Here is a 27219-nt window from a genome sequence, read left to right on the forward strand (position 1 = left end):
ACTCCCTGCCCATAATGAGACCCGGGGGGCTGCGTCATGAGACGCACCCTCGGGTCCCAGTCGCCGCTGAAGTCGATGGGTGCTAATAGATACAGCACACACACCGTGTGCGCATGTTCGGGCCAGGATTCAAGAATAAAGCCCAAAACGTGACATGCGCAGTGTTGAATCAATGTCTGCTGCGCTATTCCCACCTCAGCGGCAGCCCCGCCCCCACACACACCCACCCACAGACTGCGAGTGAGTGCACGGCGCGCGCTCGCTTGTCACTTCAGTCACTCACTACCAGTGCGCTGCGCTGCCATTTATTGCAATTTGTTTGCATGCAATTTATTGGGGAATTATAATTTATTATTGTGTGACTGTTTGGTGGGGCAACGCCCCAACGCCCCCAATGGACGCACCGCCAATATGACCGATAGGAAACCTCCGGCCCTGGTATTGTGAGACAGCTTGCTTGTACGGGTACTTACAAACTCAAGCAAGATGTGCTTACTCGTAAGCTTCAGGACACCAGTATTTCATGGTTCTTTCAGCATTACAAACCCTCTGTATTGACAGATACGCAATAATAAACTGCGAAAGTTGCTGCTCTGGGTTGTGTAAGAGGGAGAGAAGAAGAAAGTGCCATATATTTAAAGAAATAGCACTTTGTTGCTCTCTTCCTTGCACTGAAGCACAGTTAGGCTGCCTTGCGCCATGCATAGGCCTTTGCATCATAGTACAGTGGTGTCTGTGTGATGTCTAGCATAGGTTTAGTACTGAAAAGATATCCCATCCATTACAAAATACTATGACTAGACACACTTTAAAACTGTTTCCCCGTTGGATTCGTTCTTAACAGTTCAGCATAATACAAAGTCAGAAATGTTTTGAATACTAAAGGTATTTCTCTAAGTGAATGCCACTTCCATAATGGCGTTGCAAACCCAGAGCAAAATGTTAGTAAATCTTCCCTCTTGATCTTCCAATTTATGTATACGTTGACGTGAAGGTGGAAGATCATTCTTTTAAAAATAATAGGATATTGCACAAAAGTATCTATAAATTGTGATTTTCGGCTACAAGAAGTTAGGGTTTAGTTTTACTTTGGGTTGCCATGCATTGCAACAGTTCCCTTTTCTGTGGGTAAGGCACACCAGCTGTAATTTGGTGTTTTTTAAATCCATGTTTGGGGAGATACTGAGAATAGAATTAGAGATTGTATTCTCCGAAAATATTTTCACTCAAATGTAATTTATGTATTATTATTTGCTAAGCCGCCAACATTTATTTTTTTCAATGAAGAGAGCGTCTATGCAAATATGCAGGTGTGTGGCAGGCAAGTCTTGGCTCTCAATCATTAACTGATATTATTTTACCTTATTAATCAGGATATCAGTAATCTGTATCAGATCTTCCCAGATGATGTCCTTGGTTCTGGACAGTTCGGAACTGTGTATGGAGGTACGTTACTTGTAAACCTCTCTAACAATCTGTTTCGGGCTTTGTTCCTCTTTCTGTTTGACAGTCATTCCATTTAATTTTTCAAGTTTTGTTGACTTTGTTCGATTGCTCTCCTTTTTTATTTACTTCTTTAACAATCTACCCTCCTTCGCCTTGACTTCCTTTTATATTCATCCTTCTTTCTGTATTATTGCAGTCTCTTCCTCCTTCTTCAGGTTTCCTCTCTTCCTGCTCTTTCTTATTTCTTCATCCCTCTGTTTTGACTTTTTTCATTCTTTCAGTCTCTCCCACTTTCCAATTATCTTTCACTCAGATCCTCAGTCCTTCTCTCACTAATGTAAGTATCCTGCCTTCCATCTTTTTACTCTTCTCCCTGTCATGAGTAATTCTCAAATCTCTTCTCTTTTTTTGTCTTTTCATCTTCACTATTTTGGCATCTCTCTGTGGAACATCACTCTTTCCAAATAATTTGTTAAACCTTTCTTCCTTATTGTCTATCTGTTTTATTCCATCTTGCCCAGCCCGTAACTTTTGAAGTTTGACTCTCTCTCATTCTGGTGCCCCATAATCATTGTGTCTACCTGCTCCAGCATCTGTTTTCCATCATTTTCTTTATTGCCCAACTTCCTAGTTTAAAACATTGAGCCGAGATCACAATAAAGTCGTAAATCTACTCTGACAGATCTGCACGTATGTGTGAGTGTAGATTCATGACTTCTTGGAATTCGCAAACATTCCCAGGAATATGCTAGGAAAGCTGCACTCGGCAGAGGTTTTCAAATGTATTCCCATGACATTCCCAGCGGGATCCTTTTCCCTCTTTGTTGCCATGCATGCCCATAGTGGAGAACTCGACAGAGCGGGAATGTAGTTCCCTGTGCAAAGGCACACTTTCTCCCCATTATTTTCCCAATAGAAAAAACTGCTTAACTACACACCCAGCAAGTCTGGTGGAGGTAAGACGCCTTCCCACTCTAGAAGGGTTGTAACGTCAGCCATTAGCTAAAGTAAATCTCCAATCCTTTCAAAAGTGAAAAGGGAAAGGAGAGGAGAAAGTGAAAAGGGAAAGGAGAGGAGACTGTGAATGACTACAAACAGCCATGTCTGTAGGCGTTAATAAAATTCTAAGGCAAACCAGTGGTGTAACGAAACTTGAGGGGGGCCCCCTGCAAAGTACATGGAGCCCCCACTCCCTGGCCCACCACCACCTACCACTTTTGCTGAGGGGCCCCTAAGCTGTGTCAACAACGAAATGTACTTTTGTGAATAGGTTCCAATGTGTGTAGAATGAAGTGGACAGATTACAGTAGTTCAAAAGGTGAGGAAGTACGAGTGTAGACAGATGTTTTGTCATAATGTTTCGTCCCAAAAAACTAGAGCTTACATTACCATTCTTCTGGGATTGCATGAGAAACCTTTGGAATTCAAGATTCATGTAGATCTAATGTTTTGGATGGGTTGGTGGTTTCTTAAAGTGGGAATAAATGTGGATGTGGCCTTGATGTAGATGGCTCTATTGATAAGGCCAAGGCCATATGATGAAGAATGAAACGGAACGCATTGGGTTACGGGCTAGTTTGATGTGTTTCATTCGAATTGCATCTGGGAGTGTCACTGACTGGTAGATTCCCCTGCTCTCTATTTGCCCAGACAACTCCACTAGCTAAGTGCCTTCCGCACGCTTATGGAACTCACCATAGCCATCTCTCTTAATGACTTCATAAATTGGGCATGTGCAGGGTGTGAAAAGCAGGGGAAGCAAGGATTCCAAGACACTCCATTTTCAAGGGAGAGCCTATGTATTAGAAAGGTAAGGCAGCAGAAGAATAAACGATTGTTCTTTAGACTAAGACATTAGACTCTCAGTCATTCATCTGTTAGAAGGGAAGGGGGAATGACATATGGAGAGGATGCGGGCTTTCCTATCTCGTAAATTGACCACCAGTAAAATCATGGGGAGCCGTTCAAAACATGACTGAGGTCACCGAAAACACTGACTAACCAACGCTTATGATCTGCTGCAGGAAAACACAGGAAGTCTGGGAGGAACGTGGCTATTAAAGTAATTGACAAATTGCGATTCCCAACACGTCAAGAAAGCCAACTGCGGAACGAGGTGGCTATCCTGCAGGTAGGTTTGTCTCAGGCATATCATGGTGAACATAAGCAGTAGTAATCTTCCAACCAAAACAAGGAATATTTGGAACAAAAAATACTAGTTATGGGATAATGCACTACACCATACTAAATTACCACATGAAGGTGGACACTGAAGTCCAGTATTATCAGCTCCTGCAATTTTGTTAACCAGGTTTAATTTGACGGAGGTGTTAACTTTCCAGGAAGGTGAGAAGGTTGTTCTTCATCCTTGCTGTTCTAATGCTTTAGTGTAGCCTAGTGGTGGGGGCAGTAAAGTCCCATTGGTGCTTGGCCAATGATGGACATCTCCTGTTGAAAAGGCAGTGTGAGCTCTTTTTCCAGATGAAAGGAAGTAGATATTGAGGAGCAGGGGCTCTCACAGGTTTAGTCAATGTTGCACTGAAAGAAAGACCTTACTAGCACATACAGGATTCTTTTTTCATGGCTCACTACTGCCATCACTGTGTAGGTGGTCTCTCTGCAGTGGGATGGAAACCTTGATGATCATTGCATTGCATGGAAACATAGGGAGTGCTCCCCATTGGTTGCCGCCTACTACATGGGTTGTTAAAATGAGTACTTATGGTACTTTCGATATCCCTAGTGGGTTTGTTTGGTGTAACTTAGAACTGCAATTATGAAGGCAGTCAGTGCCAGAAAACAAGTGCAGGCATTCTTGCAGCTATGATTCTTTTTCACAATCCAGTTGCAGGAACAATGGCTGAAGAAATCCCTTCCTCATCAAATTATACTCCCAGGGAAATGTCACCTTTTTCCCAGGCTCAATTGAAAGCATTAAAGAATACTGCAGTGCCTGCAATGACTCAAGGGTACATTCAAGCACGACCACAGAAGGGACCTTGCAACCACTACTCATGACTCCTAGATATCCTCCTTTGCTCTTCCCCCTCTTCTCAAACAAGAGGAAGGGACCTGAACCCTAATAATACATGGCTTAGTAATTTTACTCTGCTGCTCGTGGATTTCTCTGGGAGAATTTGGAATTTAAAGAAGAGGATCAACAGCATAGCACATGGTCTTATCAGTGTCCATTGCTCTTGTGACCTAGACTTCCAGTGCATGGGTCCATCAAGGACACTAGTCTACATGTATCCAGGGATCAAGGCATACATTTAGTTTCCAATTTCAAGATCAGGTTTTACTTCCTGGAAAGTATGGAGTAGGCCTGGGCAAAGTATCTGGTATGCTGGTGTAATATTGCGTAGTTTTGGTACTTTCACATTGCACTTATTATGGGAAATTCCCGAATTTATGTTTGCGCCATGTTGCGTAATTGTGTAATTATACTCTGTTCATGGGGACAAATTAGCACGAGCGCAAGGGAACCATGTGAATGACCAGAATGCGAGTGACAGCTGTTTGTAGCACTTGTGGTTTTTAGACCATATTTTTTAGCTTCAAATGTATCCTTGCTTCTTTAAATTGACACAAGGACATATTTCCTGCTAAAATAATGTGCTAAATACCAGTTCTGCATCTTGCGTAATCATGCATACTTGGCATACATTTTCAGAAATTTCATGCAATTTTACAGAAGCAAATTACAAGAATTTCGAGCACCCCTAGTACAGAGATTGAGTTTCCATAATGCATTATGGTAGATTTGAAGCTGTCTATAGCTGTTTAGGTAATGTCTCAACTTAACCAAAGATGCTACTCTAATCCCACAGATAAAAAGATAGATGTGTCTCAAATCTTACAATAGGGGAATGTACCTTTTCTACCTATGGCATAGTCCTTGGGGAAAGATATAGATCCATTCTTTACAACACTCCAGCTCAACTGCTATGAGATCATTAACTTGATGGAATTCCAGTTGACCAGTATGTTTTTTGTGATGGCCAGAAAGCAGTGGCTGTAGCTTCTAGTGCTTCTATGATGGCAAGGAGAGACCTTGGGTTGTAATACTGTTTGATGGTTCAAAAGCATATTATCTTTCAGAAGTCATTTTTTAAATGGATGTTATTCGGTGACCATTTGGAGGTCATGATAAAGAAGACCTTCAACATAGGAAATACAGAAAATCTTTCAAAGGTGCCTCCAAGCTGTCTATTTCATATTTCATAGGAAGCAATTACCCATCCTTTTGACATGTAGCCATCAAAACCATTGAGGAAGACAGGCTTCTTTAATGAGTCTTCCTAAATATGGGGCTCATTAGTGGCGAGCGTTCCGCCATCGTCACGAGATTTACCCCCGCAACATTATAGTTAAAGTCCGTCCCCTGCTTTTCTGACGGTAGCAATCATGACGATTGCCAGCTGAAGCCAACCTTTCTGTGGATATTGAACCGCCATTTAAAGGCTGGCGGAGAATGTCTTCAGGGGCCCATTGCGGGCCCCCTTGTGTTGGGGGAGGTATGGGTGCACTGGGGGTACCCATGGTACCCCCTTACATTTCATTGCACCAAGTGGCAGGTACAGTGTAGTGCCTGCCACGTAGTGCAGTGAAATGCACAACATGCTCTTTTTAATAACGTGGCGGTGCTGCTATCAGCTGCCACCCCCACAATGTTAAAGGTGCGGAATCCGACCGCAGCGGTGGCAGTCCCATCATAATTGTATATGCGGGACCGCCGCACGCATGGCGGTCAGACCCAATCACCGCTACGGTGGTGGATGGACCAAGTCCACCCGCCATCGTAATGAGCCCCTATGTACCTACAAACACAAATATCAGTTACCAGCCCAAAGCCTGTGCGGCCTTCCTGATTTTTCAGGTGGGATTCAACTCCTGTCCTTTTGAAACACATTGTATTGCTCTATGACATGTAAATGGGTTCTGTAGTTGATGAACAGGAGGTTACACTTCCCTGCCTTCTCATTTATGCCTTGCCAGACGTCTTGGTTCAGGGACATCATCAAGAGCACAGCTTTCTTTGAGGTAGCCCGTATCTTCTTCTCTAGTGCCACCAGAAGACAATGAACTAGATGTGAAATTATCACTTTATCAAAGACATAAAATCCATCTATCTTTTAGTAAAAATCATCAACTTTAACCCTTCATAGAATATTTCAAATGGTCCAATCTGTTGAATTTACCAATATCCTTCTTTCTCCATATACACATGTCCTTATGATGTGCTACAAGAGCAATAATTTATTTTGTAATACAATGCTTTATTGATTTGTTTATAAAATCAACAAAATATAATAGGCAACATTGGTTGTCGCCTGATGTTTATTTAGCTCTTATTACATTTTCACTTCCACTCTTTCATCCTTCCCTTCTTCATAGCCTTAACCCCCCAAAAGGCTGCCTTAGGTGACACAAGGCCTTTTTAAATTTCCACGGGCAAACTCTAGCGTCATAAATATTTATTTGTATTCACCATGCACTTGTGCATGTCAATACCTCCATGGTGCATGAAGTTCTATCCTTTCAGTTCTTGGGTGTATATCTCTTAGCTACTAATGCCTTAATTACTGGTATTAGGTTGAAAATCTCACAGTTGATAATTACCAATACTCTGGGTGCGGTATTTATCGTGCTGGGGATTCTCTTCATTTATGGCCTTTGACACCGAATGATGGAGAACTGGTATTTGGACACCTATTTCCACCATATTTCTCCTTTTCAGAGAACCTTTCCTCAGTCACATTTCATCAGTGTACCTAATGCAGTGTGAAGTAAGAAATTTCGGGATGCATGGGTGTTCGCCTAGAACTTGCAATCAAGATATGGGTGACAACCAGTAATTTCTCCCAAAATGATATTACAACTGAACTCGTAATTAAACCTTAAGAGGTCTATCACCACTAGAAGAGCAGTTTATGCCTTAAAATATTTTACTCACATCTATATTCTTGAGGTACACGATTCAGGGACATTAGTTCTAATTTAAAGTGCTTCCACTGAAGCTAAAGCCATAGGACAGGTTTTCTTTTATTAGAGATATTGAACAAATTCTAATTTACAACAGTGAAATTGAATCCCACCATGATATCAAAGAGCAACATACATAGCAGCTGTAGTCGATTGATTATTACAGCTATCCTGAGGTCAGTTGCGCCAAACACGACTACTGTGCCAACTCCGTTCCTGAAAAGCAGTTTGCCTCAACAGTGTGACATACTTAAATGACACATGATCAAGGCAAACAATTTTCGGGGTTGAATATTCCACGTGTGTGATTGAACTGACACATATTAAAATAATGACAGTACTTCAATATTACTGTTTTATTTATTCTGAAAGCAATGGAAGAAGTTCACATCTCCAATTCCGGTAAATATATAGGTACGCAATCTTCGCAGCGATAATGATTTAGGGCATGATTTAGAGTTTGATGGACGGCTAGCTCTGTTACAAAGATGACAGATATCCTGTCTGCCGTATTATAACGGAAGTAGGATGTAATGCACTTGTAATACGATGAAAGGGATATCCGCCACGTGTGTGACGGTGCATCCAATCTGCCAAACTCTAAGTCAGGCCCTAAATCAGTACTGCTGAAGTTGTTAATCCAGTTTTGGTAACTCAGGAGCATGATATCATTATAATAACTTCCATATTAGAAAAAAGTACAATTTGCAATTGGTGCAATAGTGAACATGAACATGAAAAATATGCAGCTTCGGGCCCAGCAACTGCGACAGGTCCTTCCTCCACTTTGTTCCACTTCTAAAGCTTGACATTGGTACTGTAGTATTGAAGTGCGTCTTTGGCTACCAGGGGTTCTACTCTATTTTTGGCAGATGCCAAAGGCACATCCTATGATATGGTTTCCTACAATCGAACAGAGCATCCTTAAAAGCCTTTTGCAATCTTTTAACTTCCCATGATGTCTTAATCTTTTGGCAACATCTCCCATAAAATGTTTGTTAAATTTACATGTAAAGCACCAGATCAGATGCCACAGACTAAAAAACTATAAAAGTATAAAATAATTGTTCTTGTGTACCTTCCCTGTGGGATAAAGCTAATAAAAAGGGGACAGCCATCCAGGCCCTTCTGGTAGTGTATTTTGTGTGGGCAATCCAGTCCATCGACACTGATCTGAGGAATGTCCTGTCTCGGCTGTCCAGTAGTTGAGACCTCACTTGGTAGTTAGTAGGTGTGACTGAATTCTCCAGTGCCAAGTATTGAGTACACCTGCCTGAGAAGGACTCGATCACTCCTTGCAGATAGAGTAGTAGTCTACCTTTGCCCATGCCTTAGGTCTTCAATTATCATCAGGAAACATTTAGTGGTAGACACCCTAGCATAAGCAGCAGTAATTCCGAATTGACAACGTCAGGTTAAGTCATGTCTCAACTTAGCTTGTTGAAGTCCTTAAACATGGCTGAGTTTGTTCCCATGATTAATTAGCCATTCTACTCAAAAGGGTGAATTATTGTCCATGCTGGTGCTTGTTTTTTACACCACCAGTTTACATAGGCTGTCTCACGTTAGGTGAGATGTATCCCCGGTATGCAAAAGATCTGTCTCCCGTTCAATAGAGTGCCTGCCCATCCAGTTACAGGATCAGACATTCGAGATGTCTTCTGTGGGTTCACTGACAGAATATAGACCACAAAAATATAGATGTAAAAAATATTGAGGTAAAAATATAGAATGTGGAAATATCGACTCCCTATACTTAAACGGGTAAATACAAAAATATATGGAAAAAATATAGTTTACAATAATATAGTTGTATTAAATATCGAATTAAAAATATATATAATTTAAAATATTAAAATAAAAATACATTAAATATTTACTTTAATTTATATAAAAAATTAATATAATTAAATATAAATTTGAACAAATACAACAGATAAACTTCTTTAAAAAAATGTAAACACACACATATATATATATAATTATACATATATAAAAAATATAAACTAATATTTTAATTAACAGTATAATTTAAAAAAATCCTAAATAGCATAATATTATCAAAACTATATGTAAACATATTTAAATATACTAAAAACATACAATATTTAAAAAGGGAATCAATTTAATTTAAAATAAAAAATTAAACAACACACATATTTTACAATTTAATTAATAGTTTGCAACCAAAAAATATTGCAAATTATAATATTATTATTATTATAATAAACCAAACACATAATTATACAAATTGCAACATAAAATAAATTATTACAAATTAAAATAAATATAGATACACTTACCACCACATTAAAAAGTCAAAAGGAAAAAAAATCAACTAAATACATTTTTTTTTTTTGAACGAACAAGATCTTTATTGTTCTCGTTGGTCATACAGCTCAACCACTGCCTACATCCCTTCGGGCCGGCAGGGTCAAAGTAATAGTGCTAGGTGGTATGTGGGGGGGGGGCAAAATACACAGCAAGCCGCCTACAACCCCATAAGGGGCCGGCCGCATCAGGGGGGCAGCGGTAACGACACAAGGTGACGTAGATCTCGTTTTTTTGTTAGTTTTCCTTCTGAAACAAAAATATATAACAGAGACAGAACTAGGGCAGGGGAATCACTATCCTTGAAGTGTGTGCTAGGGTACGTGCGCTGAAATAAACCATGTTAGTGTACGCCACGGGGATGAAGACTGGGGGCGCGCCGGGGACGTCGTTGCTTGTGCGATCGCGTTGTGTCTAACATGGTGGGTTTACTCTCCGCCTCAGCGCTAGGGGCGCACCTGGCCAGTGCGAAAGGATAAATGTGATCCATTGGGTGTTGTGGTCAGGGTATCAGAGTTCGTGGGAGCTATTACCTTCCAAAACAGGGTTGTATGGGGTGGATGGGGGCTCCCTAGGCGGCGACCGTGGCGGCACGTGCGTTCCTGTGGGGGGCCAGGCTTGGGTGAATTGAAAGAGTAGTTGGGTCCATTCCATTGCTAGTGGGTACTTTCTCCGCCCCCGCACCTCCTCCTCCCTGATTGGTTCCTCCTCCGCTGCTGCCCATTTCCTCACCGCTCCCGCCCACGCCTCTCTAGTTGGCCCTTGCGGGTCTCGCCATTTCATGGCGATGGCCCGTTTAGCTAGCAACAGCGTGAGGTAAGCAAAGCGGGTGCGGGCTTTGAGTGGTTTAGGTTGGCGGAATATTCCCAGGGCCACCGCCTCCCAGGACTGCAGGTCTGGGAGCTGAGTTATCGCAGCGATCGATGTGATGACGGCCGTCCAGAACAGACCCAGTGACGGGCAACTCCAGAACATATGCTGGAGCCGGGCATCCGGGGATCGGCAGCGGGGGCACAAGATAGGTACACCCGGATAAATACGTTGCAGGCGCGCCGGGGTTTGATACGCCGTATGTAAGATGTTATACTGGACATTTTTGAAGCGCGCGTTACGAGATACCTTCTTGGGGAACTCGAGGGCTTTCTCCCATTCTGTATCATGCAATGGTCTCCCGATGTCCTCCTCCCATTGGGATCAAAGGGTGACCAGTGGTTGATTAAGAAGTTGTCTGATAGCCTTGTACAACCATCGAACGAGGTGGCGACTGGAGCCCATGTGGAGAAGCGCGTGGATGACCGGGTGCGTCTCCGGCTCCCCTTTGGAGAGGTCCGCATAGGGCTGGAAGTGTGCTATCAACTGCCTGTGGAGTAGGAATTGCCCCGGCGGCAGACCATACAAATCCGTGAGGTGAGTAAAGGGCACAAGCTGGTTTTTGGTAAATAGCGCCTCGGCCTCTGTGATGTCGCACGCAGTCCAAGGGCCGAGCTGGGCCGCCTGGAAATAGTGCTCCTGACATGGCCAGCCAACCAGGGGCAGCTTGGGAGAGTAGGCGGGCGTGTCGGGCGCCTTTCGATGAATCCGCAACATGCAGCATCTGGCCACGGAGACCTGCGTTGCGGGTTGGAGCCAGGGAGTAGCAGTCGACACAATTCCAGTACGGGGACTTTGCCCTGCTGCGTATAGGTCTCTCCCATGTAGTGGTTAGCTGTGCAGTATGACAGCCATTGAAGCTGCGCTGCCAGAAAGTAGGATTCAAATGCCGGGGCCCCCAGGCCACCCTCCGTGGTGGGCAGCTGCAGTGTGCGCAGGGCGATCCTAGGTCTGCCGGCCCCCCAGATAAGGGAGCGCAGGAGTGTATCCAGGTCCCGAAAAAAGGATTGAGGTGGGATCACCGGCAGGTTGGGGAAGTAATAGAGAAGGCGGGGGACCAGTATCATCTTTGCAAGCGCCCAGCAAACAGCGCACGATGATTACCATCAAACAGGTCAGCTGGGGAGTGATATAGCCGTACTCCCAGGTATCGGGGGGCTGCGGTACCCACCGATAGCGTCCTCTCGCCAGGGCGGACCTCCCGCAGCTGGGATCCCGGGCGAAGTGGGTACACGATGGACTTGTCCCAGTTCACCTGCAGCCCTGATGCCGCCGCAAAGTCCCGTAGCGCCATCCAAACCGCCGCAAGGTCCGCTGTGGCATCTCGGATGTAAAGGAGCAAATCATCTGTGTACAGGGAGACACTGTGTATCATGTCCGCTATTGGTATGCCCCAGTCAACTCCGCCCTCCCGCAGGCGTAGGGCAAGAGGTTCCATCGCCATTGCGAAAATTAGGGGGGAAAGGGGGCAGCCCTGTCTGGTCCCGCGCTCGACTTGTGGTGGCGCGGATATATATTGCCCTATCCTGACACGGGAGGTAAGATTAGTATAGAGAAGTTGAGTATATCTGAGTAAATTGGGACCTATCCCCGCTTTTCGAAGGACTGCGAATAGATATGGCCATGTGAGAGTGTCAAATGCCTTCTCAAGGTCCAAGATCAGGCACGCTGCGTTAGGATATCTGGTAGTCACCTGATCCTGGACATGAAAAAGACGCCGCAGATTTTGGGAGGTACAGCGACCGGGGACAAACCCACATTGATCCATGTGAATCAGGGGTCTAAGGATCCCTTCATAGCGTTCTGGCAGAATTTTCCCCAGTATCTTGCAGTCCGCCGAAAGGAGCGTAATTGGACGATAGGATGATAGCGATTGCGGGTCCCTATGCAGCTTCACGAAGGACACAATGATTGACTCGCAGAGAGAGCTAGGTAGTTCTCCTTTCTCAAACGCCGTTGCGTACATCGCGACAAGGCGCGGGGTCAGGAGGGAGGAGAAGGCGCTAAAGTACTCTAGGGGTAGACCATCCATCCCTGGTGCTTTACGCCGGGCCATGGCCCGGAGAGCCTGCGAGACGTCAGATGCCAAAATCTTCGCTTCCAGACTGGCGTCATCAGCTCTAGGGATGCGTGGAACCTGCAAGGGGTCTAAAAAACGGGGAATGGCTTCCGGGTCGGTCGATTGTGGGGCCCGGTAGACGGTACTATAGTACTGATAAAAAACCTGGAGGATATCTACCTGGGTCCTCACTATGTCTCCCGAGGGGTTAGTTATCTCCGTGATGGGGTGTACTCCCGCATCCTGCTTCACCAGCCAGGCCAGGAGTGTTCCCGCTTTATCTCTATCTCGGTGCACTCTGGCTGCGTAAGCTCTGAAGTTATACTTACGTAGGGTGGTTAGCGCCTCGGTGTATCAGGATCGTGCCATAGCTACCTGTCGTGCCGATGCCGCATCCCTATCTTCGCGCTGTGTGAGTGTTGCCAGGTGTCACTCCGTGTCCGTGAGCGATCGCTCCAGTGTGCGCCTTACCCCTGCTATTTGTGTGATACACGCGCCTCGAACCACCACCTTGAATGCATCCCACTCCGCTAGCCGTGACGAAGCCGTGTCGGAATTATTGGTAATGTAGATCAACTAAATAAATATTAACATAATTACTCCCACCTAAAACAACACATCAGTGACAAAATATTTACACCACACAAAAATAAGTTTTACTATTCTAACTCCAATAAATATAAAATTACATAAATTATAACATTACAAAACACTGCAATTTACTATTCCCATCCCACTTAACACAGCAGGGGTGAAATTTACTATCCCCACTCCAATCACTGGAACAGTAGGGAAAGTGTTGGATTACGGAAATGTTCAAATTTACCATTCCCACTTCGTCAGTGCAACAGTAGGGAGAATGTTGGCTTGCGGAGGGGTAAAAATTATTATACCCACTCCTGTGAGTGCAACAGAAGGGAAAGTGTTAGATTGCGGAGGGATACAATTTACAATCCCCACTCCAGTTAGTGCAACAGTAGGGAATGTGTTAGATAGCAGAGGTGTAACAATTACTATTCCCACTCCAATAAGTGCAACAGTGGGGAAAGTGTTGGATAGTGGAGGGGTAAAAATTACTATTCCCAGTCCAGTGAGTGTAAGAGTAGGGAAAGTGTTGGATAGTGGAGGGGTAAAAATTCCAGTTCACACTCCAATAAGTGCAACAGTAGAGAAGGTGTTGGATAGCGGAGGGGTTAAAATTACAATTCCCACTCCAGTGAGTGCAACAGTAGGGAAAGTGTTGGATTGCGGAGGGGTAATATTTACTATTCCCACTCCAGTCAGTGCAACAATACGGAAAACGCTGGATTCCGGAGGGGTCAAATTTACTATTCCCACTCCAGTTAGCACAACAGTAGAGAAAGAGTTGGATTGGGGAGGGGTAACATTTACTATTCCAACTCCAGTAAATGCAACAGTAGGGAAAGTGTTGGATAGCGGTGGGGTAAAATGTACTATTCATACTCCAGTGAGTGCTACAGTAGAGAAAGTGCTGGTTTTACAGGGGTAAAATTTACTATTCCCACTCCAGTCAGTGCAACAGTAGGGAAAGTGCTGGATTACGGAGGGGTAAAATTTACTATTCCCACTCCAGTCAGTGCTGCAGTAGGGAAAGCGCTGGATTGCGGAGGGGTAAAATTTACTATTCCCACTCCAGTCAGTACAACAGTAGGGAAAGTGTTGGATTGTGGAGGGGTAAAATGTACTATTCCCACTCCAGTGAATGCAACAGTAGAGAAAGTGTTGGATAGCGGAGGGATAAAATGTAATACTCTCACTCCAGTCAGTTCAACAATACTATATTTTCATTTACTCCTTGATTGTAGCAGAAAGGGATGTCACAGTCTTTTTTGGGGGGCCCTGTCCTGGTATTATCAGACATGTTTCAATGTGTAACTGTGAGAAGTTGGCCTGGCATATGCTGGTCACTAGTTATAGTGGCCACCTTGCACCAGTCCAATTCGACTCTTAAGGTAGATAGATTTAAGACAACCTTTTAAAGAAAGCTATCCTAGTGGTAGCTGTGGAGAGCAGCCTTCAGTCTAAGTCTCGGCGGAATGTAAAGCAGCTTGTTTTACCTTATACCACACAGGTATATATATCAAATATATATGTATGTATTTATTTCTAGACACACTCTACTAATCTCTTTATGAGATTAGAGGCCAGGAACACATTCAAATATCAACGTTTCACAATAAGTTAAGCACAAATATAGCTGGGGCCCTAGGGGCGTACCAGACCATATACTAAAAAAGAGGTTTAGGAAAGTCAACTTGCAAGGGGACAAGGCCTAGGGCCTGTAGAATCGCTGGGGCTTCACTAATCCACCCAAGGCAGGTAAGTAAAAGACCCACGGGAGACGCATGCAGTGTGAGAACACGGCAGTGGGTTCCCTATTTATTACAATAGAGCAAGTTGCGGTTGGATTTTTAAAGTTTAAGGGTACTTCGAGGAAGTCTACAAGCAAGCCACTTGCAATGTAAGTAATTCGAGGGCCAACACACACTAGGGCACTGGAGTGCACGAGTTACCTCACCCAGGGAAGCCGGGTGCATAGGTGTCTTTTGGTGTTGGGTCGCATCGCTGTTTTCTATGGAAGCCAAAGAAGATTTGCTGCTTGCGAAGACTGAAGAAGAATCCAAGGCTGGATTCAAGATGAAGATGACCTGAAAGCAGAAGGGACAGTGTTCACAGTCCCTTGCCAGTGACCCGGGACCAGGAAGATGGATGCCCACGAATGTCGGGTGATTTCAGGTGATCAAGGGTGTTTTGACTCTTCGCTCAGGAGGTCCAGGAGAGATCGACGATGACCAGCAGCTGGATTCGGAGTGTCCCATGATGTCTGCAGCTGTCTGAGGTGTCTGCAACCGGATTGGAGCCAACAAGCCTTGGCAACAGAAAGTCTCGTGAAAAGTGAATAAAGTCAATGGTGCATACTAGCAATGTCTGAGGGACTCACTCAGCAAGGGTAAGTGAGGGCAGGCCTGAAGCAACCAGGGAATTCCTTTGGTTTGATCAGAAAGTCTTCAGGGGACCCACAAGCCAATGGGCAAGGGATCGCGAAGGCGCCTCATGAGGAAATGCTTTACAGGAGCACACGGTCACTTGGGATGGGGTAGGCCTCTGATTTTTGGTGCACAACCTGCTGGAGGCTTGGGCCACAAATAGTCCAAAGCACAAGTTCGTAGAGCGTCATGAAGGGGTTGCACTTGACAATAGTGTACGGTACCCAGGTATTGCTGTTCCTCGTCACTCGCGGGGTCCACTCACCACAGCTTTGCTGGGGTCTCACAATGGCCGTCGAGAAGTCAGGAAATCCACTTCCGGGGCTGCAGGGACTTCGGACTCTGGCGGGAGCGGGAACGTTTGCAACCGTTGATTCAAGTTTTGGTGCCTGCCAAGCAGGGGATTCACCCCTTGACTCCAAGGGAGATTCTTCCGTCTTCCAAAGGTAGTGGAACGTCGAAGGGCCAGGATTCTTCTTATAAAGCGTCGTCCAGGGATATCTGATTTGCAATGGCAAGGTTTCCCTAACTTATACTAAAAGGAAGGGAGGGACTAGCTCTAGGACCACTCCTCTGGGTGGGTCAGGGGGGTGGGTGGTTACACCCACTTCCCTTTGTCCCGTTTCGCGCCAGAACAGGGGCAGGTAGCCCCTGAACGGGTTTGAGCTGGCATATGTACATAGGAGCCTTCTGTTCCCCCAGTGCAGGACTTCAAAGCACTCTAGGAGTGCACCCACCCAGCTCCAATACACTAAATCCTGTCTGGAAGGTGGTGACACCACCCTGTGACAGGATGCCTATTGATGGGTCTCCTCCACTGCGAGTTTCAGTCTGCAGCAGGAGGGCAGCCCAGTTTCTGTGCTGGTGGCATCCATTTTGTGATGCCAGGGCTCTTTCAGATTTCTACAGTGTTTCCACAGTGGGTACATGTCGTCCCCTCTAGAAGGGTGGGATCATACTCCCACACCAGTTACTGGTGTGGGGGTATGATTCCAAGTTGTTTGACACCAAACACGACATGTTTTGATGCAGTCATTCCAAAGTTAGCATTTACCGGTAGGTTATAATGCACTTAAGAGTATATGGTTTAACCGCATCCACAAACAGCCTCAGATAATAGACTCTGCCAGCTGCAGAGGGGCCCTGCTCAGGCAGAGGCACCCCCTCACATTGTAAACCAAGCACCCTGCCTTAGGGGTGACTGATAGGTTTATATGTGTGTGTAAGGTGAGATATAGGAACCTATACCTCAGTGAGGTGTTCTAACACTACCTCACCCAGGCTGCAGAAGCAGGCCTGTGGTGTCAGATTTAGTCTGCTTCTCAGGGGTGGCATAATACATGCTTCAGCCCCTGGTAGGCCTGTGAAGTACCTATGCCCTTGGTACCTAGGGTACCATATACTAGGGGCTCATAAGGCACCCCAGTATCCAATCACTAATGCATCTAGTATGCACTCCAAGTTGTTTAGAGAGAACAGAGAGACTGGGGCCCTGATTAGCAGGGACCCAGCCAGACTATAGCCAGAAACCAGTGTTAACATCAGAAAAAAAATGGGGGCAACATAAGTGCAGATCCTACTCTCCTACAGTAACATTGGAAAGTTGAATGCGAAGACTTGACGATTTGCATAGCAGCTGAGTGCAAATCATCAATCTTTTATTCTGAAACATCCTTAAGTGACACCCTTATGTTTCTAGCACTCCTGGCAACAATTTTCGATTTAGACACATGTAAAATGTGTCGCACTAAGTCATGGATTCCACCCACCTTGTGGGATTGTAACTTTATTGTTGAGGGCTTTTGAATTACATCTTCGAAGGCAAAAAACTTTCTCTTGCAGGCGTATTTCAAACTTTTGTAATCAGTCAATCTGCTGTTTAAGAAGTGAAGCCCACAAAGGATTACCACAATCTAGTCTTCAATTAACTAAGTCATAATGTTTGTGTATGTATCACAGCTACGCAATTTATCATGTTACGTTGTTTGTAGGTTGTCACAGTTGGGGCATCTCTTTCACAGGTTATTATGGGAGTGTACAAAAGTTCTAGCTTTTGTGCTCATAGTCACAATGTTGGGTCATTCATAGCCTGGGTCTTTAACAGACAAGCCCTCAAGCTTATCATTAAACTCTGCATTTGCTTTTTCTTTTCAAGCTTTATTTGCAGACTTTTCCAACATGGATAAATGTCCTTATTTTCTTCTTCAGGCTTTGCGCTTCCCTGGAGTTGTCAATCTGGAGGCCATGTTTGAGACACCTGACAGGGTGTTTGTCATCATGGAGAAACTGCATGGGGACATGCTAGAGATGATCCTGTCAAGTGAGAAGGGACGGCTCCCGGAACGAATCACAAAATTCATCACAACCCAAGTAGGTGTCCTTTCTCTGAAATGTCTGGTTAGTTGTATTGATAATCTATTGACGCCCCTGTGCATTCGTAAAATGTACATCACACTTTCAATTAAGTCAGTGAACACATTTACCACAAGGTTAATATTGATATTAAATATCTTAGAAGGTTATTTGAGGACCCATGGTACATCCAAAGACTCATTATACCAGGACATCACAAAGTGAATTTGCCTGACCCTGATGTAGTTATTACTACCTAAGAGCTTTTTAATGTAAGAATATTGACCACAAATCTAAATTACGTCCTCTGTTGTCCTCTATTGTACTTCAGCAGTTTCCAACCACAATGTCCTTGGTCACTGAATGTGTCTTACAGTGAAGATTAATACAGTGCAGTAAGGACCATGTACTGCATTACTGCTCAGCTTTTTTCATACTATAGCATGTCTCTGGCTTTGTCTTCTAGTGAATACCTTTATCTTGTACAATTAAGGAGAATGCTGGAGCCACTGGCTGGGGGCTGCAATAAAGAGGGTTTCATCTTTGTAGCATTTGCTCTATATTTTAACAGAGTGCCTCAATCAAATACTGACTTGAAAGGCGCACTAAAAGAAAGTAGTGGAAGGTTCAACACAGATATAACGTATAGAGAAGACACAAAACTTACATTCATGTTCTTTCATGTTTCTCTGCTTAGATATTAATGGCTCTCCGCCACCTTCACTTCATGAACATCGCGCATTGTGACCTGAAGCCAGAGAATGTCCTGCTATCTTCGGACGATGCCTTCCCACAGGTACATATGGAGTCTGATAGTCCTTCATCTCTGTTGATCCGTTGATCCCTTTGGAGATTTAGGAATCCAGAATATCAGCTCAGATAAACATAGTCTGTTCTGTTACCTCATAGCACCAGACATGTTGTAAGGGTCTTACTATAATTTTCTCCTATCATATCGTTTGTCAAAATACTCTATAAAAATGGACAATCAATACCTGCATTTCTAGAAGGAGAAATAGACTAGTTTGAGGGATGGAGTGAGGAGATGTATGAAACTGAAAAAGTACTTGGTTCCCGGCATACAAAACCAATTGCCTAGGTCTGAATCAAGTAAAGTACAGAGGACAAAACCCGAGCAGCGTACTCCGCTCCGCCAGCGAAGTTTGGTGACCAACTCCGCGCTCTCCTGGGAATGCAAAGTTGAGGCAAAACTCCGACTCCGTGGCGGAGCAGAGTATGCCCCTCAGCCCCGGCGCCGTGGCCCCAAAAAAAGGTCAAAAACCCACTTACCTTCTCTCTGGCATCTGCTGGCCGCCCTCCTCGTCACGGTGTCTCCTCCATGCCGCCATCCTCCTCCTCGCATTGCCGGTCACAACCCCCTATGTGTTATGTCTTGTGTGAACTGCGCAGTCCACCTGAGACGTAAAACGTAGGGGCTTGTGATCGGCAATGCGAGGAGGAGGACGGCAACAAGGAGGAGACACCACGGCGAGGGGGAGGGTGGCCTGCAGATGCCAGAGAGAAGGTAAGTGGGTTTTTTGACCTTTTTAAAAAAAAAATTGTGGGATTTGGGAGGAGCGGAGTTCCACAGAGTTTTTTTTAACTCTGTGGAACACCGCGGAGTGCCACTCTGCATACTCCGCCCAGGTTCCCTGTTGCAAGGTCATTGTTACATCTTATCTCACAATATGTCCTCAATTTTTGCTAAGTGTACTGGAAAATAGTAAAATCTAAGCATTGAGCGACGTGAGGCCCTCATTTCGAGATGGTGAAATGTGTACAGAATATCTGGTAAATGTGTGGTAAAAGGGATACAATTAAATTTGATGTGGTAAAAGTCGATCACAAATGGAATAATACCATTAAAGTATAAGAAAAAATTACAGAACCGTAAATAAAGTGTCTGATAGCGCACTGATACTTACAACGTAATCTCTTAATAAAGTTGTCAAAGATTTTTCTCCAATGGTCAGATGGACTTTTGTTGGTTGACGTGAAGCACTGTAAATGACAAGACATCAACAATACTTTCAAAGGGATTTATTTTGGATTACCAATCAATCCAGTATGTAATCAAACCAATGTTAAGTTAAAAAGATACAGCAATGCAGCAGATAAGCTGAAATATCTCAGTAAATTAATATGCAACAAAATTAGATACATAGTAGTGACAGCGACAAGAATAAAAATTAAAGCAAACAGGTGTTCCGCAAAGAAACTTCCCTTCTCTCTTCTAAACATTAATCGGTTACAGGGATACCTACCCAGAGTTCCTATTTAGGGACCATAGAAGTTGTCCACTTGATTAGAATTCGGTAGAAGTCTTGGAAAAGTAATGTGCTTAGCTTAAAACTTCCCACTTACAAGAATAAGGCAAGCAGAGAGTTCTGTACCTCTTGAACCTCTAAAAGGAATCTGCCATCCTAACTGTGAGAACACCAATTAGAGTACCCGGGATTGAGAATCATCCTTATCTCCTTTCACATCACCAGGAACCAACCAAATAATTACTCAAGATAACATATGCAACATCCCTTCAGTGTGGACTGTAATTCTCAACCTTGAACATCTCTCCATCCTGGTATATGATGAACCAAAAGCCTCTTTTGATCATTAGTTCTCCTTCCCCATTCACTGCCAAGCTGTTCCCTCCAGGCCTCACTATCAGCAGTCTAATGCAACCAAAAAGCCTTTCCCTAACTAACGAAGATCCTGATAATATAACTGCAAAGAAGGAAAGAATATGCGGACAAGGCAAAGTACATTTCAGCAGTTGGGCACCAACCTCTATTGAGGCCTGCCCTGGCTGTAGCTGTGATAAAGAGGATGAGCTCCATGTATTATTTTTTTGCCCTGCATACTCAAAAGCTAGGAAGCATTGGATAGTGCCTATCTGCAAAAACATGGGTTTTCGGCAATGTAGCCATGCTTTTAGAATTCTTAAAACAGACACATCTGAATGTATAGTTTTTGCAGTCTCTAAATTTCTTTTAGCAATGTGGAATAGAAGAAGGGGACTGTCCATCAATTAATGTATTGTTATGACTTATTTTATTCTGTGTCAGATCTGTCTGTGTATATATTTATTTTTTGTACTTTTTAAGGCAAACCGCCGAAATAAAGATATCTTGATGATGATGACATTTCAATTGAGGCCTGAAGTCAGGCTAAGTTAGCCGAACATTTTATATAAATTCGAATACATGATTATACATCCACACGTATAATGTCAGGAATAAGTGCAAAATGTGAGTAAAAGAGTACATGTTTATATGTGTCAACTGAACATTAGCATCCATATGTATAAATCTCTAATCCCTACAATGGTTTCAGTCCATTGATATGTTTAAATGCTAACACATGTTAATTAAGTTAGGGCACACAATTAATATAATGTCTGTTATGAGTATAAGGGTGGAGCCTAAATTTCACTGCTCCATGTCCTAACTCCACACCTTTAAGTGCGGCAATAACATGTGTACCAAATGCTGTAATACAGGTAACAAATTAGTGTAATACCGCAGGTTTACCAACATATTTTAAATAAAGGCCTAAGTATGACACACCCAGGATTGGTGAGGCCATCTTTAGATCTCAACTTGAGCCAGATTTAGCTCTCTGTTGGCCCGGGTTATAATGTCCAGTACACAACAAATACATAATTTGGTCTTTGCGTCAGTCCTTAGCTCATAATTGGATTGCTTTGTTGGCTATCTTACTTTCCTGCTTCTGATTTAATGGCTTTCCTCCCTATTCTCGTATTTGTCCTGCCTAGGAGCATTTCATGGACACAGTGTTCTGATTGGATGAGTTGTATCCTTCCACTGCATACTTGAGGGGGTTCTTTTTTAATTTAACAGTTAGCACTCCACATAAGTGAATGTGTTTCCTAGCTCTCTCTACACATCCTCTTCCTGGCGTGCTCTCTTGTCTTCTCTACTTCCACCTCCCCCTCTTCCTGCTGCTGCCCTCATTGCTCTCCATCCCACATTTCACTCGCCCCTATGTTTAAATTATTATTGTTTTTCCTTTTTTCTTTGCATTGTGTTTTATTAGGTCCCAGCAGCTGCAAACTCCCACTGGGCTGCCCACTCTCCTTTTCATGCCTTGTCAAGCTTTTTTTCACTTTTGTTTTAAATTTACCAATATAACATGGCTGCTAGCCACGCTATATCAGTAGATTTAAAATGGCGCCTGCATCATGACACTTGAGTATAAACATGTCACGTCACACAGATTTTTACATGTCACAATGTACGTGCATGCAAGTGTTGCAATGCATGTCTGTGTGCACCAGCCACTATCTTCCAATATATTTTCTTTAATTGAAAACCAATTCCAACAGTGGGAAATATGCATGTGCACCCCTCTTGGGAAATTGGGAAAAAAGCATTAGTAAAGCCAATATCTTTTAAACCTATTCACTTTGGCTATACTTATTTTTAAAACTTTCTACTTCCTTCAACACTTGACTCTCCCTGCACGACCTGAGAGAGGGCATATTTAAAATGCAGATATTGTGGATATTATTCAGGTATGCTTACAGAAAGACGGGAAGGTCTTTAATTTCTTTAGAGAAGATTTAGAACAAGCAAGAAAACACAAGCAATACAATGCTAATTATTTCATTCAAAAGTGGTGGAAAGGTGAGAAATTTGTGGAAGCACAGTAACTGCTCCTTTGGTAACCTTGGTATAGTGTTCTTTTAATTTCTACACCTCTAAATGCATTTTCATTCCATGATCCCAAAGGTAAAGCTATGTGACTTTGGCTTCGCTCGCATCATTGGGGAGAAATCCTTTCGCCGCTCAGTGGTGGGTACTCCTGCCTACCTAGCCCCAGAGGTTATCCGGAACAAGGGTTACAACCGCTCGCTGGACATGTGGTCTGTAGGGGTGATAATTTACGTCAGCCTGAGTGGCACATTTCCCTTCAATGAAGAGGAAGACATCAATGATCAGATCCAGAATGCTGCCTTCATGTACCCCAAGTACCCCTGGAATGAAATCTCTGAGGAAGGTGAGATCTCCTAATTCATATTGTTCAAACTCACCAAAAGTAGATCCCGAATATGGGCACAGTATGTGAAATGATCTGGTGTGCAGCTTTAACTTCACAATACTCAACTCTGCTATCTTGCGTTTTCTTTTGTTTACTCCAAAATGTATACTTATTGTGAGGATGTTGTTTAGATCTCAACATTTGGGGCTCACTATGAGCTGCTCATTATCTCTGATAAGCCCAGTAGCAGGAGTTACTGGGCCAGTTGTGATACGGGTAAAGTAGTAAACCTGTGGGACCATAGAATAACCACTGGGCCTCTGACTGCTCAAAGTTACCAAAATCTCCCTGTAAAAATGTAGAATAACCAGGAGAATTGGATATGGTAAATTTGTTTTCCCTGCAATTTCCCATTTCTTAGTAGAGCCTCAGAGTCCAACTTGAAGTGGCTCAGTATTTCTGACTCTAACATGGCCGGTACTGCTCGGTCACGTTAACTCCAGAGGCTGGAATCACTGGCCACTCCTAACGTGTGCCTTTAAAAACCATAGGGAGTTCATACACAACCTACTCTATAACCTTGTAAGCAAAGTACAGAACCTATTTTACCTCATACTTTCAATACTTTCAGTACTAAGAGAGATGTCTGTAAATAAAAGAAATCCGCATGTTCTGAGTAAAAACAGAAACTAGTCTTGATCTCCTTTTTAGGTCTGGCATTTGATATGCTTACTTATAGGTGTTTTCAGCTAGCCATCTTCACCCATTAGTCTGTTATTATGTAATTCACATTTTATTCCGCCCACTACAGCATAGAGCAGTAGGTTACCCCTCTTCATCTATTAGCTATCAGCACTGTGAGTGATGGCTCTCTGCCCCAGGAGCGGCCGGCACAGGTAAGAGCGGTGAGGCGGGCGGTGGCAGGGACGGTGGGGCAAGTCGACGGATGATGGGATAGGTAAAATAAAATAAAATAAATAAATAAATAAAACCACTTACCTCTACAAGGAGGACATCCACACACAAAAGTAGTCTTCTTAAATGCAAGGCACTTCTATCACAATGTGTGCATTTTGAGACCAACAAAGTTTTCTTTTAACCAAAGAGTTTTTTAGATTGATTAGAGTGGCAGCTTACCCAGCAAAAACTTTTTGCAAAAGCCAAGTCAAAATAAAAAAAGCATTGACAAAGCCAAAAGAGTGACGACTGATGCCAGAACTATTTGGTTTGCCAATACTTGTTATCTGATGGCCTCAGCACTGTGCATGCCTGGGAGTTTCATTAGGCTATAATGTCTGCAACTGCAACTGAAGACATGCAGCACCTAATGTTTCTTATCTGTTTATGGATTTTCTGGTTGTTCTCTTTTCTACAGCTGTGAACTTGATCAATAGTCTGCTACAGGTGAAGATCCGCAAGCGCTTCAGTGTGGAAAAATCTCTAAGTCACAACTGGCTGCAGGTAAGGATTTGGGTGGTAGTGGGTGTTGGAATTCCCACACTCACATCAGTCTTGGACAATTTACTGCAAAATAGCACTCTTGGCACTATAGTGCCAGAACATTGCAGTCAGAATATTGTCTAACATAAATATCATGTCCACTATATTGTTTACAGAATATTGCTCCATTCCAGTTAAGAATAAAAAATCTACACCCAATGGAATACTATTTTGGTAAATGTTATGTATTTCAGATGCCATTTTTGGCTTTGACATTTAAACGCACAACCCCGCTGGCAGCTTAGAACCTCAATCATGCAATAATGTTGATAGCATGGCTATTCAAGTTGCATCTTGGTGAAGTTATTTATGAATACTCAAAACCTACAGGAAACTTTAGAGAATATTTCTTTATACTGCCAGCTGTCAATTTGACCCACATAATGCACCAGGTTTCCCGTTTTCTATGTACATTTTAACATGCATAGAGGTTTGTAGCAAGGTTCCGAAAGACTCCACTCCACGTATCGGAGCAGAGTTTTTTCCTTGCTTGCCAACTGTAAGTTGGCGAGCAGCAGCGAGGAAAATCCAATGCTAGACCACTTCCCAGCCAGATTTCTCAATGCTGGCGGCAGAAAGGATCAGCGCCCTTTTGCGCTGCACGTGATGCAGTTCTCTCTGATTTTACAGCGCAGGACACACAACCGGCCCTAAAAATCAGTGTGAACGACTCAGGGTAACGCACTCAGCTGCTCGCTGAACTCCACATAGCTTGGCGGAGCTTTTTTGTCACCCCGCCCAGGCCTAGTTATGTTGGCCTCACCATCATATGGACCAATGAGAACTTGTACCATTAAACAGTATTTTGCTCTATTGTTCTCCTTGCCAACTGCTTGGAAATGTGTGCGGCTGAAGACGGGTTAGAGAAGAATTCTCTAAAACATGGGGTGACTGCTGGAAATGTCATTAAGAAATCCTTACCCCTCAGTGGCGTTATAAACGCACCCATAGCCCCCGCTGTGTGGGGGGGGGGAACTCTGAGCACTGGCATGTCCCTGGCCTGAGAGCTCCAGACTGGATCCGGAGAGTGGAGCACTCTGGTATATACTTTGCAGGGGGGCCATCTCAAGTTTCATATTGACACTGTTACCCTTCATTGTACCAAATGTACCACCCCTGCATAAGCTACCAATTCTCAGCAGACCGATCCTGGTAAAGCTAGGAATACTGCACTATTTGCCCATCCTGAAAATACAGATGCCCACTCTATCTGTACACAATTTGCACAATTTTGTGTTACATTTAAAAAAATAGAGTTCATTTTAATTTTTTTGTTTTTTCCTTTTTTTTGCATTTGCTATCAATGTGTTTTCAAACAACGATTGGACACTGTGTGTTACTAACGGTAAAAACTGTTCATAAAATGTACCTTCAATAAGAAAGAGTGTTGTCTGGCATTTCTCTTTGCTGTCACGGCTTACTGAAAAGGGTACTTTTCAATTATTCCATGTTATTTGATTACCTTTTGATTTGATTTGCATGTCAAAAATCAAAATGGAATAACTTTTCCTCCCTTTACAATTTTCATTATGGCAGCGAAATTGAGCAATGTACTAAGTGCAGAGGGGAATGTGAAGCTAAGTTGCACAAAGAGGCTGTGTTTTCTGCTACATTAAATTCCATCGAACGAGTTCTTCCACATTCTGTTCTCAAACTAAGCTGAGACAACTGACGAAAACATATCAATCTAAATTGAAGGAGTGTCAAGCAGAACAGGTAACAGAACTGTGATTCAGATCGCAGATAGTCTAATATATGGAAGAGGGATTTGGTGACAGGCGTGGCATTAGCATCTGCCATTTGAAAATACCTCATAGAAAAAGCGTATCTTGCAAGAAGCAAACCTCTGCAGGAATGGACATTCTATTCAAGTCCTTATTTGGCCAGTATATCCATGCAGAGTTCTGCCCTGATACCAATCTAATCCACCATGGAGCATCTTGTGGTTGACAAAGATTTGATCAGGTGCGCCAAAATGTTTGATAAGGCTTTGGTTAATTCTTTCCCCAAAAAGTAGGCTTAGGTGGCTTCAAGATCCTATTACCTGTATATTGGTAGCAGAGTTCCATGAGATGTGCACTATAGCACTTGCTTGTCTCAAAAATCCCAATTGCAAGTCTAATTTCCCAAAGATCCTAATTGTTGCATTCAGGGGGGGGGGGCTGCCCTCCCGTCCATGGTGCGCGCAGCTGGGCCTCTCTAGCGCACCAAGTAATCACACACGGACACTCAATATAATGGTTTGGCATGGACTGCCTCCGCAGCTCCACCCATCTTTATTTCACGCTCACACCGGCCGAGTGAGCGCAGGGGCTGGAACCTCCGGCACGCGCCAGAAGAAATCCACTCGTCCGCTGCCCGCCACATCCCATCTCAACTCAGTCCTTGACTGGATCTCATGAGTCCCATAGTTCACTTACTTGACAGGCAAAGTCTCTCAGGCGGGTGCTTGTCTGGGGGTTCTCCCTCAAGGCCTACCTGGATGGGCCCGGGCGGGGGCTTGATGCAGGGATTGGGGTGCAAGGCGCCAGCGGTGCCCTAGGGAGTTCTGGGGTCTCCTCCAGACCTACTGGTGGGGTAGCTTGTCCTGGGTGGAGGTTTTCAGCTTCGTGGGGTTCTCCCTGGCTGGCACGGTGTTCTTCGTGACTGCTGGTAATGTCCTCCTGG

At 43.8% G+C, this 27219-nt stretch overlaps 1 protein-coding gene across 1 annotated transcript in view; it reads left to right on the plus strand.

The window, feature by feature from the left end:
• Window positions 1–27219, plus strand: part of LOC146798204 (serine/threonine-protein kinase D3-like) — a 508587-nt gene that overhangs the window by 442864 nt on the left and 38504 nt on the right. Inside the window, exons 12-17 of the mRNA XM_085625489.1 lie at window positions 1374–1446; window positions 3471–3577; window positions 17908–18069; window positions 18749–18847; window positions 22803–23070; window positions 24428–24513. Coding sequence (XP_085481615.1) covers window positions 1374–1446; window positions 3471–3577; window positions 17908–18069; window positions 18749–18847; window positions 22803–23070; window positions 24428–24513 — 795 coding nt within the window. The remainder of the gene's footprint in view (window positions 1–1373; window positions 1447–3470; window positions 3578–17907; window positions 18070–18748; window positions 18848–22802; window positions 23071–24427; window positions 24514–27219) is intronic.

Source organism: Triturus cristatus, chromosome 9 (genome assembly GCF_964204655.1).
Source record: "Triturus cristatus chromosome 9, aTriCri1.1, whole genome shotgun sequence".
Classification (NCBI taxonomy): Eukaryota; Metazoa; Chordata; class Amphibia; order Caudata; family Salamandridae; genus Triturus; species Triturus cristatus.